Below are 18,479 nucleotides of genomic sequence, written 5' to 3' on the forward strand. Positions count from 1 at the left end.
TGATTTAACATCCATGGAAGAGCACTCGAGAATAACAGGCTGCTCTGTTTGAAAAGAGAGAAGCCTAGGCATAATCGACCTTGAGCTTAGGCCAAAACGCTTAAAACGTAATCTCTATCATCCGTTTCGAAGGGCACCCAGAAAATCAATAAAAATTGGAGTGGTTCACTTGCTCACTAGGGGTATAAAGCACTATATAAACCATGCAAACGGGCCAATCGGGAAGCTATTTGGCATAATACGATATAAAATTAAACTGAACAATACGAGCAGGCAGAAGTGCTGTATGCCTGGCTAAATAAAACCATATCTTATCCACCCTGTCCACCAGTGTTGATTTTCAGTTTTGTAAATAGGCGACGTCCCTATCTAAATCCAAGCTAAAGAATTCAACAGTTCCATAAAATGGTGCGTTACAGATCAAGAGAGATGCTAGGCATTACATGTATCTCAGTCGATAGCTAAAGTAGTAAAGTACAATTTGTAAACAGAGAGATCATGCTGGGTCTTTTAACAACTGTTCAAGCTGTCCCCCTACAGGGGGCAGTAGGAGATGCCACATAAGAACCTTCCCAGAAGGCCTCAGCTATTCAGGCAAATAAGGAGAGGTAAAAGGTTTTTCTAGACTCTCATCTTCTGCAAAATAGGCATTTGTTTGTCCCAGAAAAGGTTTTTCGGGGCAGCAGAGTACACCCAGCAACCAACTAGAGGATCACATGCCACAATATTAAGGAACAATCCTGTAGGTGTCCCATTTCTGTTTTGTTGGAGGCATTAGGGCCTCCCCTTTCTGTCTCTTCACCCACTTAGCAATTCAATAATAGTCAAACTGATTTCAGAAAACATAGCTGAATGGGACATGGGAAATAAATGTAAAAAGCTGAATCAGAATGGGAACACACAGGGATGCAAGTGCAAATGCTCAACCCCAGTTAAGTGTTCAGTGGAGCAGGGATGCTCTGGCAAATTAAGTCACACATGGGAGGGGTGTACAAGCTGGACCAGAATGGGAACACAATCTGCTGCGCCTGGGGAACAGCCACAAAGAGATTACATAAAAAGTGGAAGTCACATAAAACAAAACACGAAAAAAGTTCCCCAAAAGCTAATGTAAACAGTACCTGGGCCTCTGGAAACTGACAAACACATGAAAAAGCATTGGTAAATGCAGGAAATTGTATGCTGCAGCCAATAGAAATGGAGGAAAACTAAATGGCAAGCACAGGAACCACTGAAAACCAAACACTGGATGTAAGCCCCTTTTAAGATTTATATTGAATACAATAGATTTCACAAGCACAGCGTAAGCGCTGTGCAGGCGAAACCTAACAAACCAAGTAATCACAGTTACATGGAGTGGCAGCACAGAGGTGGGCAGTAGAGGTGGAAGATCCACAGAAAGCTTGAGCCTGAAGCCTAGCTCTGGCTCAGCTTGAGATCCCGTTGGAAACTTGAGCCCATGACGAGCTGAACTTTCTTGTGGTTTCTGCCTGTCACCATCGCTCTACCATCATGTGAAGAGGTCAAAACAAAGCATTAACAAGGGATAGACAAATAGTTACCCATTATAGTGGCTGATTTGTAGAAAGTGAAACCAGAAAACATGGATGAATCGTAGCTTCCCCATCTAAAAAATTGTGTGATCTTAGGTAAATATTTTATTTCACAGATCCTCCTTTATCTTAATTATCTCACAAGTGAGTTCAGAATACCAGCTGCACATAACCTGTGGTGTTTGATTTCATAGACTATATTGTTGCTACATCTATAAGCAGGGTTCACATGACAACTGTCTTGCCTCCTAATTCCCTAAGCACTGTTTCAGGGTGGGGACGGGGGCAGGAATGGCTCTAAATTCATAGTTAAAAACGTACTTCTCATTACATGTTCTAATGTGAAATATTAATGTCAAAGCTTCCACGTGTTAAAGAAATACGCTTTTTTGAATTTTGAAGTGTCTTTATAATATTTGAAGTAATATATGCCTATGAGTTACATGGCAAACGTTTTCTGGGCTCAGCTAATGCACAAGCACTAAGAGCCAAGCCAACCCATTGACTCGCCTCTGATTCGGTTCGTTCTGTTAATTTTTTGGCTCGCCCACTTCTATGAAAGCACACAACTTCTGCCGAATCAAAACATGTACACCTGACCAACCATATGTGGGCAGAGCCAAAGCCCTTCTCTGTAGCACTGGTGAAAACTCTTATTTAGGTGGAGCAGACTTAAAAATGACAATTCCCATAATGCAGTATGATCATGGCTATAAAGCTAGGACTGGCTAACGTGTCATACATCTTTGGCCGCTTGGCAGCTTTGCAACCAGAATATGTTGTTGAAGTCAGACACCCAGGGGGGCTAGTATAAAGGTATGGTGTTGACTTATGCGCCTCAGCGAGGTATCATGGTACATCAGAGGATTGATGTTTCTGAAACATACAGATGTCACGTTGTCCCATGTAATTGAAGCGCTGCTCCTGTTCTGTTTTTTCGCTGAATTGTGCTATTGTTGTCATGAATTTACAATGCGGAAAAGTAAAACTACAAGTAACAGAATGCAAAACGAAAACAAGATTTGGTGCTCTGCTCATCCTGACATAACGCAGTTAGGAGCTCTGATGCGAGGGGAGTTGTACAGAGCATGATGATGCTCAGAGAAAAAAGGGCATGCGCTTTAGGAGGGGATCGGACTAACTGTGCTGCCCCCTTCTCCCCTCATCTATTGGCTGCTGAAAATCGTCAAAGGCCTGGGTGAGATATTTTAAGCAGAAGACGAGATACGGGAGCTATTCGAAGTTTCTGCAGACTAGCTGGGCTATGGTTTGGATGTGTGCACTTAATTGGGGAAAATAGGGGCAAAGAAACGAAAGGACAAGAATATAGGCATCGATGTTGCAGGCAGTCATATGGGTTGTGTGCTCGGGCCGATGGCGGAATCACGGGGAATAACAGGACCACACAGTGGATGAAATGAGGAGCGAAGTACAACGTTATAGGGATACATATTCAAAAGAGCAGAATAGTTCGTGCAAATCAACGGCTCTTGCAGACACTGTACGCTAAATGTTTGCAGTCACTTTCTGTTCGAACACGTGCTGCATGTCTTTTGAGGACAGGTGGTTGGAGTGTGGTAATTAACAAGTTGGGTGTGCTAGAGACGGTGCTGTAGTATGGCATTAACGTGCAGGAGAAACACAGGTACTCATGACATGGCGAGTGTAGAGAGACACTGAGACGGGGGCAGGAGTACTGGATGTCGGAACTTCTTGTATGACTTGCACCTTCCGTCATCTCTTCCATACTCTTAGTACACAGTTTGCTTCAGCACAGTATTATAGTTGCAGAAGTAAAACTAAAGCCACGGCATGTGACGCAAACACTGCTCACGGACGTGCGCAGGGGAGTCCCTGTTGAGTCTCCAAGGACTAAGATTTGTTTTGCGCTGTCGCTGTGTTTGTTTCTGTCTTGGAGACTTACTTTGCAATGTGAATCCTGCGGAGGTGCGATGGTTTTCATCTGGCTGACTACTGGTTGTTATCTTGTGTGTATCCAACACAAACAACACAGGGAGCCCAGAGGTCGCATCTATCCCGGGCCCTCATCCGAGAAACGGAATACGCTGCTATGGCCTTAGCTCGAGTTACTAGGCAGGCAGTGAGATGTGACAGTGAAAAGACGCCTTCCCCTTGAGTCTGTTGGAATGCGCGTGGCTGCCTGGAGCCAGCGGGCCAAGACTGGCAGAGCACGTGCGCGCGAGCGCTGCTCATACCATGCTGGCCTAGTAGTGTGGGTGGGACCACAAGCCTCAGTGTGGGAAGAATACGCAGCTGCGTCAGCACTGGGGGCACCTCACAACTCTGCCCCGTGGACCGCCTCTTCTAATAATGCACCTAAGCACCGCAGCGCCCTCCCGTGGCAGTCCTCAAACAAGACACAGTTCTCCCAATACCCACCACAAAAAAACACCATTCTCAACTAATACAGACACCTTCTAGCAGGCTGCATTAGTTTACCTCAATCGTGCATAACGTCTCAGTACGCAAATTGCGGGGAAGGGAGCCCTTCGGAAGGCAACGACAACCAGGGTCTGAATTGGACAGAAAATATGCTTGGGCACCATAATAAAAGTGCTTCCCTTAGTGAATTAGACAACTGCAAAGGTAGCCCATGTTTGCAAACTGGGGCAGTTTTGACCTTGTAGAATACATGCTGTATTGGTGTTGCTCAGGGTATGGAAGACTGCATGAATTTAAGCTTACTACACATCATGTTTGTTTTAACATAATGGAAATCAACAGTAAAAAAACGCCCAGCAGACCTTAAAACAGGTCCACAGCCAACCAAACAAGCATTGCCACAGCCAGGAGGTCTGGCCTATGCAATAGCTATTGGCTTTGCCAAAGTGTTTTAGCCATGTTGTTCACCAACGTGGCTGCTGTTCAGAGGCATAGCGCGAAGTGGCGTAGAGTGAAGTGGCGTAAAGTGGAATGTTCATGGTGTAGTAGTACACCACCATTGAAGACAACACATTTTCAATTGTAATAACCATTGCATTTGCTCAGACATACAGTTTTACTAATAAAACTATTGAACAATTTGTGGAAATTGCATCACCTTGTTTAATGAATTATTTTGACCATATTAAAGTATTTGTTTCCAACACACTTCAGAAATAACAAGAAAAGTGCTTTATTTGTGCGTTCATAATTCTGATATATTCTGAAATACTTACACAGTTCATTTAAATGTTTTTATGTGCTAGAAAAAAACTCTTTCCTACCCTCAGTATCCAGCAAGATTGTCACTTAAGTCCTTTGACTTTGAAGTCAGAGAAAGAAAAGTAAACAAGCGCAACTGGAAAACAGTGCCTGACATTTGACCTCGGTCTTGGAATGCACAGCAAATGTGACAACATAAGAACAAGATCTAAAGGCCTGTTAACATAAAGTGACTTCGTGGAAGGATACAGAAAACAAAGTTTAGGCAACAGGAGGGACGAAGTAAACCTGGAGAGCCTAAAGCAAATAAAGCCAGCAAATGGAAATCTATAAAGTGTGAGTTACAAACCACAAAGCCAATGGTAATCAACAAACGGAATGCATTTCTAGGTCAACTTTCTGAAAATCCCCAAGATGTGTTTAGCAAACCAGACAGCTGTGCTGTATGGTAGGTTGGGACCTAAAGAACGGTCCACACACTGACCTTTCAGGCCCCCATCAGGCACTGCCTGACTGACTGCCCTATAGGCCTGTCCGATCCTGACGACAACCCTGATAGATTGATAAGCAGCCCGGCATGCGCCGTTTCCATCCTAAACCCTGACACAGGTCTGACACTACACCAACCACCAACCACCAACCAGGTCTGAAGCACGACCTACAAAACCAGAACTGACCTCTTATAAGCTGCTCACTCTTGCCTACCCCAGGAGGAAGACAGGGCACGTGATACACCACACAGTACGGCCACACTAAGGTGGGTGTTCTGGATGTCCCAGACCCCATATGATTCTGTACCCATGCTGGCTTTATTGTTCTAATGGGCCTAGGTGTTACATGACACTAGGCCTGATAGATGCGCTTGATGCTATTTGGGCTTTCGTCTTATGAAGCTCTAGAACAGGTAGACAGCCTTTGAGTTTTAGAGGCCAAAATCACAGGGAATCTGGGCAAAACGATCATCTATGCAGGCCTGAATTTAATGAAGCATGAACCATCTACAGCACCAAAGTCACCCATTGTGGTATAAAATACTGAGACCTAAAACCATTACAACAGTAACAGTTTCCACCAAAATATAAACCTAAGGAGACCAAATCAATAAAAACAAGCCCCTCCACATAGGTATGAGTCTGAGACACAAACCAACTACAATATCAAGTGCATCCAACTAGTTTGAACCTAAAGAGATGTAGGCCAATTAGAACATTAAGGCTATCTGCCCAGGGGGGGGCCTAATGAAACACATACCATTGCTACAACCAGCTCAAACACCTAGATAAGAACTGAACAAGACCTTGATAACAATGCGTGAATCTCAAGGGGCATGGTTCATTTGCAACAAGGCCACCGACCTAAGTATAAATCTCATGATATCTCAGGCCAGTGCCTAGAACACTCAGCCCCCACCTCTGACAATTCACACAGCACTTAACACATATAAAGATTACCCTAGCATAACTTTCAAATTGTTAGAGGTACACCTGCGCCCAATGTATGACCCAACACTCCAGGGCAGTCAGAACTCCCACACCTCAGGATATTCAGTGCTCACCCCACAATCAGTGTGTCTCAGGTGGGCAGAGACTAGGGTTTATAGCAGACTTACCTCACCAAACTGCTCATTGAGCTTCTCAACGTCGCTCTTTAAGACATTCATCTCATTCAGGAGGTCTTGCAGGAGGGCCATGTTCTTGGATAAAAACAGATTATATGATTAGTAATATGTTTGTAAAAGATATGCAAAAGAGTACTGGTTTACTAAATGCTAGAATTAAATAAATAACATTTAACTAACCAACATTACAGGATAATGTAATCTGTAATTGTATTTTTTTATTGTATGGGTTAGTAGTAAGTGAGGTGCCTAGCCCTGTGCACACTGTTGTCCTATGCCAAGATGTTCCTACCACATCTATTTTCCCACTCAGGTAATAAACCATCAGAAGGCATGACATCAAATCTGCTGCCATATTGTGTTTACATCTCTGCCCATTCATTGTCAGACAATCTGTTCATTCAGCCTTGCCTTGGTGAGTGGCACATGAATATCAGTCTTTTCTCTCTTCATGTCCTTTCTATGTGGCAATGGCAAAGTTTCATGGCCCGGAAGTGAAGGGAAGCATCAGTTAATACCACTACAAAAATATTTTCCACAGATAACACCCTCCATTCTAGCACCTATTCCTACTTTGGATTCCTAAGAGTGACGAGGAAGGTTGGAGGATCACTGTAGAGCAACATTAGATGAATCACTGAGGTAAAGACAAATGGAAAAGACAGTCACGCTGTAGGCACTAACTATACCACTCCATCGCCCCCTCCCCCCCAGAAACCCACCCCCAGCTCCCTCAGTTCATACGGAGCATCCAATCTATCTCACATAGACTATATATTGAATTGCTGAAGGGCTAAGTAGGTGTTGCCAATGCTAAACAAGCATTTGCTATGCAATCGGTTTCACATTTTCTTGAATCAGAGCTATTGGATTGTAAATTCATAACTGGACTTTTCTTCCCACATAATGGGTCAACCTTTCCTCACAATGTCGTCTTTTCCTGCCATATAATTCTAGTGGACCAGCATTTAATTAAATCACTTCAATGTACCTTCTTCCTCTATCTTAAAACATATACAATTATCCTATAGACCTTTAGCAGAAATAAACCTTTTGGCATTAGAGTGTAATGCTGAAAACACCATTACAAAAATATAATTTGGGACGGATTAGAGGGTGAAAGGATAGAGGCAGTCAGGAGTAAAGATGGAGAGAACAAGTGGCGTAGTAACAGTTTCATGGGCCCGGGAGTAAGAAAGGAAAATGGTTGACTGCAATTTCGGTAGGAAAATACAGCAGTAATTAGAGTTGAGTGAGGTCCATAGGTCTTTAGGCCCCGGTGCTGCTGCACCTGTTGCTCCATTGATAACTAGGCCTCAGGAGAGAAAGAGGATGGGGCAGAAAAAGAGCAGCGAAAGGAATACAACAGACAAAAGGAAGAAAAAGAAGGGGTCACAAAGAAAAAAGAAAGAAGGGAAAGAAATAACGAGAAAATGAGAACACAACTAAGAGAAGAAATAGAGCAAACATGTCAGACAAAAGAAAAAAGGGAAGGAAGCTAGCGAACGAAAGATTAAGAGGAAAAAATGAAAGAAGTGTGAAAAGAAAGAGAAAGATGAACATTAGAAAAAAAGAGAGATGGTGAGAGAAACAAGCAGCAAAAGAACCAGGGCATTTGTGTACTGACACATCACAGACAAGTAACTTGTGGCTTCCACATACGGACGGGAAAAAGAAGGATTTTTTCCCCATCCACCTCAGACAATCTCCCACCCTATCGCAATATAGCCTTAGAACCCGCCGTAGCGGGCTCTACCGGCTATTAAAGGCCCGCTCCCCGCGTTAAATGCCCGAGCCGAAGGCGAGGGCATTTAACAAGGGAAAGGGCCTTTAATAGCCGGTAGAGCCCGCTACGGCGGGTTCTAAGGCTATTAGAACATTCTGCCACTCAGGGCAGAATGTTCTATTTAAAAAAACAAATTGCTCACGGAGCCCGAGGGGATTAAAATCCCCTCGGGCTCCGTGAGGCTTTGTTCACAGCTGCTGCTGTGAACAAAGCGAACATTGGAATGTTGGCGCTGCGGGCTTTTACCGGCCAGTAAAAGCCCGCAGCACTCCATTGTTTTCAATGGAGCTTACAACATTCCAATGTTCTAATTCAGGAAAGACCTCAAAACATGTCTCTTTGACTGATCCCCAACTGATCGTCGACGACTGTTCCCTTGCTACCCCCGGCACCTTGAAACCCTAGTGGGTGACTTGTTGCGCTCTACAAATCTGCTGATTGATTGCTTGATAGTAAAACATGAATTGACAGATAAAGATAAGAGAAAATACCAAAGAAAGGAAGGAAGAAAGGTCTAAAAAAAAAGTGAAAGGACGCATACCAAGTCAAAGGAAAAAGCAAATAAAAAGACAAATAAAGAATGAATGGAAGAGGAAAAAAACAGTGAAAGAATGAACACCTGATGAAGAAAAAAGAGAATAAACAAAAGAAATAACCACAAGTTTGAAAGAGGAGGTAGCAAGAGGAAGAGGGAAATAAAAAAAAGGGAGGGAGTAGAAATAAACTGTTGAAAGAAAGAGCGAAACTGTTAATGTATGGATTTTAAGAGCTGGAAAGAGAAAAGTGGGAGAGAAAGAAAACATTGAGAGTTTAGCTCCCCCACATCCTCAACCAGAAGTCAGAGTGTGGAACAGCAGAGGGCACTGCAGAACAGCAGGAAGGTGCATTAGCAGAGTTGTATGTGATCCCCAATATAGCAATATTGGGGTACTTCAGATCAGGATTGGGGGTATAGACAGAGCTGTGTCCCAGCCCAGTGCTGGAATAACAGAAAGGCAGAATTTGAGGAATGAGAAGCGGAGCGGCATGTAATTCCTGGTATTGAAATAATGGGGTGCTGCAGGATAGGGTTGTGGTGCACTGACAGAGTTGCATGTGGGCTGCAGTACTGGAAAAGTTACAGGCACAGAAGGGAGTAGAACTGAAGTGCACTAATGAAGCTGTGCCAGAAGTCCTAGTTCTGGAACAGCAGAGTGTACTAAAACTAAGGTGCTCTGGCAGATGGCGTGTGTGGGGTTATTTCACGGTCACGGCTGAGGGTTTGAAGTGTGTGAACTGAGGTGCACTGATGGAGCTGCACCCGAGGTCCAAGTACTGGAACAGCAGAATGTACTGACTGTAAAAATTGAGGTGCTCTGGCAGATGGCGTGTGTGGTGTTCTGGCACGGGCATAGCTGAGGGGTTTGGAGTGTGTGAACTGAGGTTCACTGATGGACCTGCACCCGAGGTACCAGTACTGGAACAGCAGTGTGTACTGATTGTAAGAACTGAGGTGCTCTGGCAGACAGTGTATGTGGGGTTCTGGCACTGGCACGGGTGAGGGGCTTGGAGTGTGTGAACAGAGGTGCACTGATGGTGCTGCACCCAAGGTCGCAGTACTGGAACAGCAGTGTGTACTGATTGTAAGAAATTAGGTGCTCTGGCAGACAGCGTGTGTGGGATTCTGGCTGGGCAAAGCAGAGGAGCTTGGAGTGTGTGAACTAAGATGCACTGATGGAGCTGAGCCCGGGGTCCCAGTACTGGAACAGCAGTCTGTACTGACTGCAAAAACTGAGGTGCTTTGGCAGACAGCATATGTGGAGTTTGGCACGAGCACGACTGAGGGGCTGGAGTGTGTGAACTGAGGTGCACTGATGGAGCTGTGCGTGAGGTCCCAGTACTGGAACAGCAGAGTGTACTCACTGTAAGAAGTGAGGTGCTCTGGCAGACAGTGTGTGGGGTTCTGGCACTGGAACAGCTGAGGGCTTGGAGTGTATCAACTGAGGTGCACTGATGGTGCGAGGAATGGGATCCCAGTATGCAGCTAAAGTGGGCACTGTCTCTAAGGATTGAGGAGCCCTGGTAGAGCTAGGTGAGGGGTCCCAGCACTGGAACAGCAGTGGGCACTGAGTAATTGGAAGGAGGTGCTTTGGTTGAGCTACATGTGGATAGCAGAGCAGAGCTGAAAGAGCAGGGACACCATACAAAGGTTCCCTAGGTGACATCAGGTTACATCTAGGGGCTGGGCCTCTGGATGGCACAGGCAGGCAGACCAAATGTGACCAAGATAACAGCCTGATTTATAGCATTGTTTACAGCTAAGCTCAGAAACTGAGGTGCTCTTGCAGACAGCGTGCTGGCAGGAGCACAGCTGAGGGCTTGGAGTGTGTGAACTGAGGTGCTCTGATGGAACTTCACCTGAGGTCCCAGTACTGGAGCAGCAGAGTGTAGTGACTGCAAGAACTGATATGCTCTGGCAGACAGTGTGTGTGGAGCTTCTGACACTGGCACAGCTGAGGGCTTGGAGTGTGTGAAGAGCAAAGTTGGTTACTCTCACGTTTTGCACCAAATGCAAAAAAAAAACATTATATTACAGGAGAAACTATTTTTCAGGCAAGTGGACACCATAAATTAATATGATGTGACCGAGTTTCATCACACTATGCCCTATATGGTTCTATGGGGCATAGTGATCTGTCATTCAAAAACTTTTGTTTCAACCTGCAGCTGGCATATGTTGAGATGCAGCTGCTGGAGAATGCTTATAGAGGCTGTAGTGTGTTCCAGGACAGAAGAATCATAGGAAAGTTGTCTCATTGATGATAATATACAGAAAAATATATGGCATAAAGTACCCCCTGCTGTACCATATAAGGATATTGCAAGTCACCGATAAGTTCCATGACCATATGGCGGATCGAGGCCGAAGGGTGAGTTCCTTGATAATGTTATGGAACCCTGAGGTGACTTGCAATATCCTTACCGTGTACAGCAGGGGGTATTTTATTTCTTATAACATATGTTCACACCATGACCTTTCCCGAGAACCACTTAAATCATTGGTGCATAGCTCTTTCATATAAAAGAGAAAGCAGGTTTGCAAACATGAAGAATAAAAATATAGTCTCTAGTGCAAAATTAAACACATCAAAAATGCTATTAGATAATTATAGCAAAAAATATATTAGAAGTAGATTTATTTTAAAAATACACAGTAGAAACATGCAGAAAGATTCTAAATTTTCTATAACTACCCAATGAGTGCAAAAAATAAACATGTTGTCCTAACTATTTCCTTTGTTTTTGACAATGTATAGCTACAAAAACAGAGCAGAAGAAAGAAAAGCAACAGTTTGTTTTTTCTTCTTTAAACAGCTGCTTTAATTATGCTGTGTGGCCTGACCTGCTTTCACCTCAGGTGCTGGCAGCAGGCATAGTGACATCACAACTCAACTGTAATAAATTATTACAATTGAATTCTGCCGTTATTTCTTTATAATTGGTGAGTTGGTGTGTCACAAGCCGCAAATCATAAAGAATTATAGACAGGTTTTTCCACAAGGTTGTCAGAATTCCATCTATTATAGGTGGGTAACAGTGAATAACCAGGGTATTTTTCCCTTAGGGGTTCAGAGTGATATTAAATAGACAAAAGCAAAGCACGAGTTGTCTATGATGACACTGAGAACCCGAGGAAATAAAAACCTCTTTAGTCAATGCTTACACCTCTATAATTTTACATTATGCATGCCACCTTCCCCACCACTCCCTATATTTACCCCCCCCCCCACCCACCCACCCCGACCTAAATTGGAAAAACGACTGGATGTTCTGCTGATCACCCACACATCTGTCTCAAACTTTCCCCATTCTCTGTCCATATACCATTGGAATCCTCCTTGTCAGGGGCTTCGGTGTGCAGCCTCCCCACCCGAGGGACGCCACATTCTGCATCTCGCCTCTCTGAGTTCCAACACAGCACATTCTTTAATGTAGCAGTGTTCATGAAAACACAACCTTCGTGTGTCCATGAGCGCTGCCAGTGTGCAGGTCAGCCCTCTCGGCCTCGTCGCCAGGCTCCTGATGACAGGAGGAAGAGAAGGGGACTGACAGGGGTGAGGCAAGATCCAGCTAGAGTGCTGTAAAAACACAACACTGCATGTGAATGTCTGGAATGCGCATGTTTGAGGAGCATAGTTCAACTACGGGACCCTCACACAGGAACAATCAGTTTTATTTAGCGAACATACTATGCCTTCCTCAGTGCATGCCTGAGACCAATAAGAGGCCACCCAGAGCAGCAGGGAAAGGATCCCCCAGTTCTGTCCCAGCCGCAGGGCCTATCAAGTATCTGGGAGAGGGACGGAGTTGGGTCTTCCCCCTTCCAAACCTGCCCTTGTTGCTCTGTCCGGCTCCTCATTGGGAATCAAGGCTCAAGCCTTACTGGATCCAATGTCCAGTGTCAGATTCCTGCTCTGCTGCTGCTGCCGCCAGGAGACTCCGTGTTTCCAGCAAAGGACGGAAGATAAGTCTAAAAATGTTGTTCCTCTGTTCGGGTACGCACGTGCTTGTGAGTGTGTTTATGAATGGGACTGAGTGAAAATGAGTGGGTGTAAGTGTGCTTGCGAGAATCAATGAGACTGAAAGTGAGTGAGACCGAGTTTGAGAGTGTGTAATAATAGGTGAAAGTGAGTCTGAGGGAGTGAGTGAAGGAGTGTCATAGTTTTAAAAGGAGTGAGTGATTGGAGATTGTGAGAGGGAGTGGAAGTGAGTCGGGGTGTAGCTATCAATGGAGCAGCAGGTGCAGTTGCCCCAGGACCCAGAATCAGTGGGTGTGAAAGGCAAGTGTGTGAAGTGTGTTTGTAAGTGAGAAAAAACAGTGATTTGTGTGTGAGTAGGAGGATTAGTGAGAATGAGTAAATGAGAATGTGAATTAGACTGAGTGAGGGGTAAAACAGTAACTGTGAGAGGGAGTGAGTATGAATGAGGCACATTTTGAACAAAGTGGTGTGAACTCCTGGCAGGTATTGTGCCCCACCGTTTTCAAAGATCACCAGCTGCCATTTCCCAATATAAAAACAAATATCTGGCCTCCTGTCAACCACCCGATCCACGCTCTGCATGAACCCCCAGCCTCCCACCCAAACTGGAAAAACAAATTCCTTTCCCCCTTGCCAAATGCAAAAGCCCACCAACCCCCACGCAAAATGGTAAAAAAAAAACCTAACTGGCACAATCTCTGGGCCTTCCCTCGACCTCCCTTTAAAAGCCAAGCTCTCAGCACTCACACTAAGAGCAAAGAGCTGGTGCAGCGGCTCTGTGAAAAATGAACGTCGGCACAGGTTCTATTCCCTTGTCAGCTTGAGTCTGCTGGGAACTGTTGCTGACAGGTTGGAGCAGGCAAAGCACCACCTACGGTATCCCACTGCCCAGGGGTCTACAGAAAGGTGAGAGAAAGTTGCCAACTGCCATTTCGCCGCCTCGCTTGTGTCTCCACAGACCCGGGTAAGGCTGCAGAACAGAGCAGAAGGAAGCACTAACCCTAGAGAGGTAGCAATGGTGGGAAATAACTTTTGTTTCCCGCTGTTGTTGCATCACAGCAGTGAATAAATGGATTTCGATCCGGTTATTTACAATAGAGGCTTCTAATGAACGCCATACATAACATTACGATAATACACTTTAGTGTATCAATTAAGCGCTTTTGACCTCACAGGTCGTATGGAAAATGCTATATAAATACCAATACAATAAAATGGAGGATGGGTGTTTTTATTAATTTAAAATTGTACTTCCGCAGTGTTATTGGGTATTTTTGTAATTGTTTAGATTCCATGACTAGTTGAAGGCAGGCACAATATTCCCACGACTGCATATTCAGAGTCCTTGGTTTGTACGTGTGTAACTCCCAGGATTGTACATGTCTAGGTCTCTTGGACTGTGTATGCATGAACCTCTGAAATGCGCACGTACAACCCCAGGAAATCATGTGTACGAGCTCTGGTATTGCACAGACACCTGGTTTGTTCATGTGCAGGCCCTAGGCTTGTGCAAGCCCCAGGATTGCACGTGCACAGACCTAAGGATTGCCAATACAGAAATGCTGAGATTCACCCACCGCACAGACGACAGGAATGCATTGCACATAATGGGGACTAACTGAGGCCGTTCCGTCAGTGTGCTTTGCCAGCTGCTATGCATGGAACCAGTGCTTTAAATGGGCCGGTACTCTCCGGTACTGAGTACCGGCACTTTTTTATTTTGCGAGGGAGAGTACCGGCATATCTCAAGAAAAAAGTAATACTTTTAATTGGAGAGTACCGGCACTTCTCAGAAACAAGCAGGTACTCTGGCACAGAGTACCTGCACTTCTATTTTTCCATTTAAAGCGCTGCATAGAACATTCTCCTGTATTCCTCCGGGTTGCTTATATTTGTGGTCAAAACAAAACTAGTCTTAGCCAGGACCAGGCAGCTTGCAAGGGACCTTTGTAAACCCTATTTGAGAAGTCATTCCCATCTGGAACCTTCAGCCTCAGTTCAACCATGGGTGGCTCGGAGGACTGAGTGTAGAGGAGCCTTCTTGGCCAGTAATTCCTGCAATTGAAGTGGCATTACCGTTTCTGAGCTTCAGCTGAGCCAAAATAGTCTCTCCACAGGTCTTCAGGTCTGCCTCTCAGTTACACTTTCCGCGGACCATGGTGTCCACATTGCCAACTCCTCAACTGAGAGGAAGAAAACCTGAAAGTTAGAGATCTCCCAAAAGGGCCCTCTGGACATTATAACTTTGCTATTTCTTGAACTCAGGGGCTCGGGTGGGGAGAAGGTGGTCCTGGCTTTTCTTCGACAGTAGAACGTTGTTTGAGTTTGCTCTAGGTGAACTCATCTGCACGAGCCAGTCCACACAGTCCCTTCATGGAGAGAGCCTCATTGGCCCCTCCGATGGAATGATCCCTCCAAGCTCTACTCTCCTTCCCACTTCAGCCTCACATTATATGTGTGAAAATATCCTTGGCTATAACATTGTTCCATTTTACACAGGCAGTCTTCCCAGTCATATTCCCTGTGAAAAATCCAAGCCGTATCCTACGATGATGATGATACACTCACTGTCAGGCAGAGGGCCGAAGGCAGCAATATTGATTCTCCCTAACCCCAGCGGTGAGCAGTCCACTGTTTGTGCTCTTCACTGCCCTCTACCAAGACAAAAGAATTGACGGAGTCACCTTCCGCCTCGGCGTCAAAGAATGCCTTTTGCATGCATGTCTTATTTGAGCACTAGAAACAGTCCCTAGGGAACTGATGTACAGCACCACAGGGGTGCCACACCCCTAAAACCTTGTGTATTCTCCTGCAAGATGGATGTTCATTCCCTGAAATAAAAAAACGATCTTCACCAGAACAGGGGAGCAGATTCTGTGCTTTGTGGGCTCTCAGCCTCAACAAGTACCTGCTGCTTTAGTGTGCTGTTGATGCGGATAGTGCTGACTGGAGTGGCCTGTTTAAACTTATGAAGGCCTCGTATGAGAAAAAGGCACAGGGGCATTTTCAGCAGATGCTATATCTGTTCCCAAAGCAACCTTGTGCCTCATCCATTAGTTGGCTAAAGCCACCAAATCATGTTGGCTAGAGCCACCAAGTATCAGTATTTCCCAAAAGCAGTTTAAAACTGTTGGAGTAGGTCCTAAGAAACTGCTAAGTACAAGGGTCACGACTACTGCAAAGTTGGTGAGCTTCTCTCCACTCACTTACAGTTTGGCATTTCACTTCTGCCCCGATGTTCAGTGGGAGAACATTCAAGTGAGTAGATCCAAGAAGGTTAAGAATGGATCTGGATGGTGCCAGGGCAGTTTTGGGGCTGTTAGAAAGTGTTGATTGGCTGATATTAAATTGTGTGAGGTTTTAAACTAAATTAGACCATCATAGAAGTAGCCAGGGGCTGACACATATATGTCTTTGAAGACTACCATAAAGAGTTTGCACAGGGCCCTATTCTAACAGAAAGCCAATCAACCTGACGTTTCTAGGAGGAAGCAAGGGTGTTTCCGAGACACTAAACAGTATCCATGTGGTAAAGTTAAAGTATTTGTTGAGAGGAGTGAAGGTCCACTAAAAGACTATTGGAGTAGACTGGTTTGTTAATAACTAATGAGTTAAACAGTGATTTTGCTGTGGAGAAAGGAATATGAGAACAGATTCTGTGATATTAGTAGTGGTGATGAAAGATCACATACGCAGGGAGGGATGAAGGGTACACCTAACTTTCTAATCCACATTGCAAAAGTGAGCATGTTTGATGGGAAGAAAATAGAGCTAGGAAAGAGTATCTCATAAGAGGAGGGAAGAACAGGACCTTGGTTTTAGCTGAGTTCAGAGTGACGGAGTGATCTAATTACGAATGTCAGCAAGACCTCACTGGAGTATTGTAGATTGGTTTCCACTCCGAGGCTTTAAAGCATATATTTCAAAGACTGGGATTTTGCCATCACAGGTCAACGTAGCCCACATCAACCACATTAGGATTTCCTTGCTCTGGGGTATGCAAACAAAAGACCAGTGAAGGAGCAAAGCTCATCGGAGATGAACGTTTCATGAACCTACCAGATACAAAAGAGGGAGAAGCAGAATGATAAATCCTGTACACCAGGCAAACATTTTTTTTTGTACAGTCAGCCAGTATAAATTTTCCGATTTGTCCTGAAAATGGTCATATTTTCTAAAATATATGAGGTATCAAATGTGGAGTGTTTTGCCAATTACAGATGGTCTTGACAGGCAGGTGTAAGTAAATCAAGTTACAAAAGTCTCGTTCTGATTTCATGAAATCATTTAAGACCATGATCCTGAAAGAACAAACTAAAAAGGCATAAATCGTTGCCCCGTGCAAATACGATTTGAGACTTTAATGGCAACTCATATTGAAACCTTTACCACCAAACATTGACATATGGGCTTCTGCTCACAGACAGAATAGAGAGATAGAGAGATACTCATTGGTTTATTTACAAGCTAGGTCCCCAAAACTTTGAAATTCATCTCCAAAATATATCTACACCATCAATGGACATCTTGCCTTCCAGAAAATCACAATCAGTCTCTTTCAATAAACACATTTCTACAGACTTATACAGTACAGATCATTGGCTGAGTGATAGACACCTCAACATTGAAATAAACACGACACTAATGCTATTCCTGCTCTAATACACTGTGCAGCAGTTGACAATAACGATCAAAGTGAAACACAAAGTACTCTAGTTCACTTACCAATACTGTTGTTTAGACCATGAAAAATTGCATATCATATTGGTTGAGATGTATAAAATAGTACTGATGGACGCAGGGTCAAGAATATATGTACAACTAATAGATCCTCCAAGCAGCCCAAAATGCAATTTTTTATTTGTGTATTACTGGTGTCTGACATTATTCTCATGTCAGTGACATTTCTTATAATTAATTGTCTAATTTCTCCAAATGGACAAAAACCTGACGTGCTATGTAGTGCATATACTAAATCAATCATTTTTTGAACATACACAATGTACAAAAAATCATAAAAAGCACCACTAATGATGTTTTGTGTAGGTTGTTCTCATTTGCTTTTACTAAAAGTGTTAGTGAAAAAATATAAAGTATCCGCATCCCATTTCCAATAAAGAATTAGGAGATGATTTAGAGCTTGGTGGAGAGGATGCTCTGCTGCAACGGCAAAGGAGTATCCTCTCCACCAAACAGGTCTGCCCACCTGATTTACAGCCAGGCAGACCTTAAGTATGTCAGTGGCGGAGTCTACTCCATCTGTGTTGCTGACATACGTCTCTGACAGCCCTTAGGAATAAAGACATCAGAGGGTTAGCCATTCATGGACCATCTGCCCAGTTTAGAGTGGGTGGTAGCATGCGAAGCTTCAACTGTCCATGGTGGTAAGGGCAGTGATACTAAAATATTACCCCCACAGCATGGAAGGTAGCTCCCACAGTGTGGGGATCATTAGTTTTTTTATTTTATAAAATAAAATCATGCTTCTAGATTTTGTTTTTGAAAATACAAAAACATGTTAAAACTTTGACGGATGGTATCATCATGTTGAGATAGCTGTCTGTCAAACGTTTAATACATTCAGAGGAACCACTGTGACGGTGGTCCCTGCAAATGTTAAAAGATGCCCACTGCACTGACAGAGATCTATAAAATTGTTGGGCAGAAGACCCTCGGTATGGGGGAAGTAAAGTACTCCCCCATACCAACGGCTTAACCTCCGTGTGCCAAACTGTAACCTCTGGCCCTAAATCGCTAAGGACCTACACAGAAGAACCCGTTTTTGAAAACTGAATTGGTAAGGGGGCATTATTTAACTTTCACTAATTTGTTACACT

The 18,479-nt window shown here is 44.2% G+C and overlaps 1 protein-coding gene across 1 annotated transcript in view; it reads right to left on the reverse strand.

The window, feature by feature from the left end:
- The window catches only part of QRICH2 (glutamine rich 2), a 479,286-nt gene that overhangs the window by 343,819 nt on the left and 116,988 nt on the right, over positions 1-18,479 (reverse strand). The window contains exon 3 of the mRNA XM_069201754.1: positions 6,328-6,411. Within this exon, the coding sequence (XP_069057855.1) occupies positions 6,328-6,411 (84 nt within the window). The remainder of the gene's footprint in view (positions 1-6,327; positions 6,412-18,479) is intronic.

The sequence above is a fragment of the Pleurodeles waltl genome, chromosome 7 (assembly GCF_031143425.1).
Source record: "Pleurodeles waltl isolate 20211129_DDA chromosome 7, aPleWal1.hap1.20221129, whole genome shotgun sequence".
Taxonomy (NCBI): domain Eukaryota; kingdom Metazoa; phylum Chordata; class Amphibia; order Caudata; family Salamandridae; genus Pleurodeles; species Pleurodeles waltl.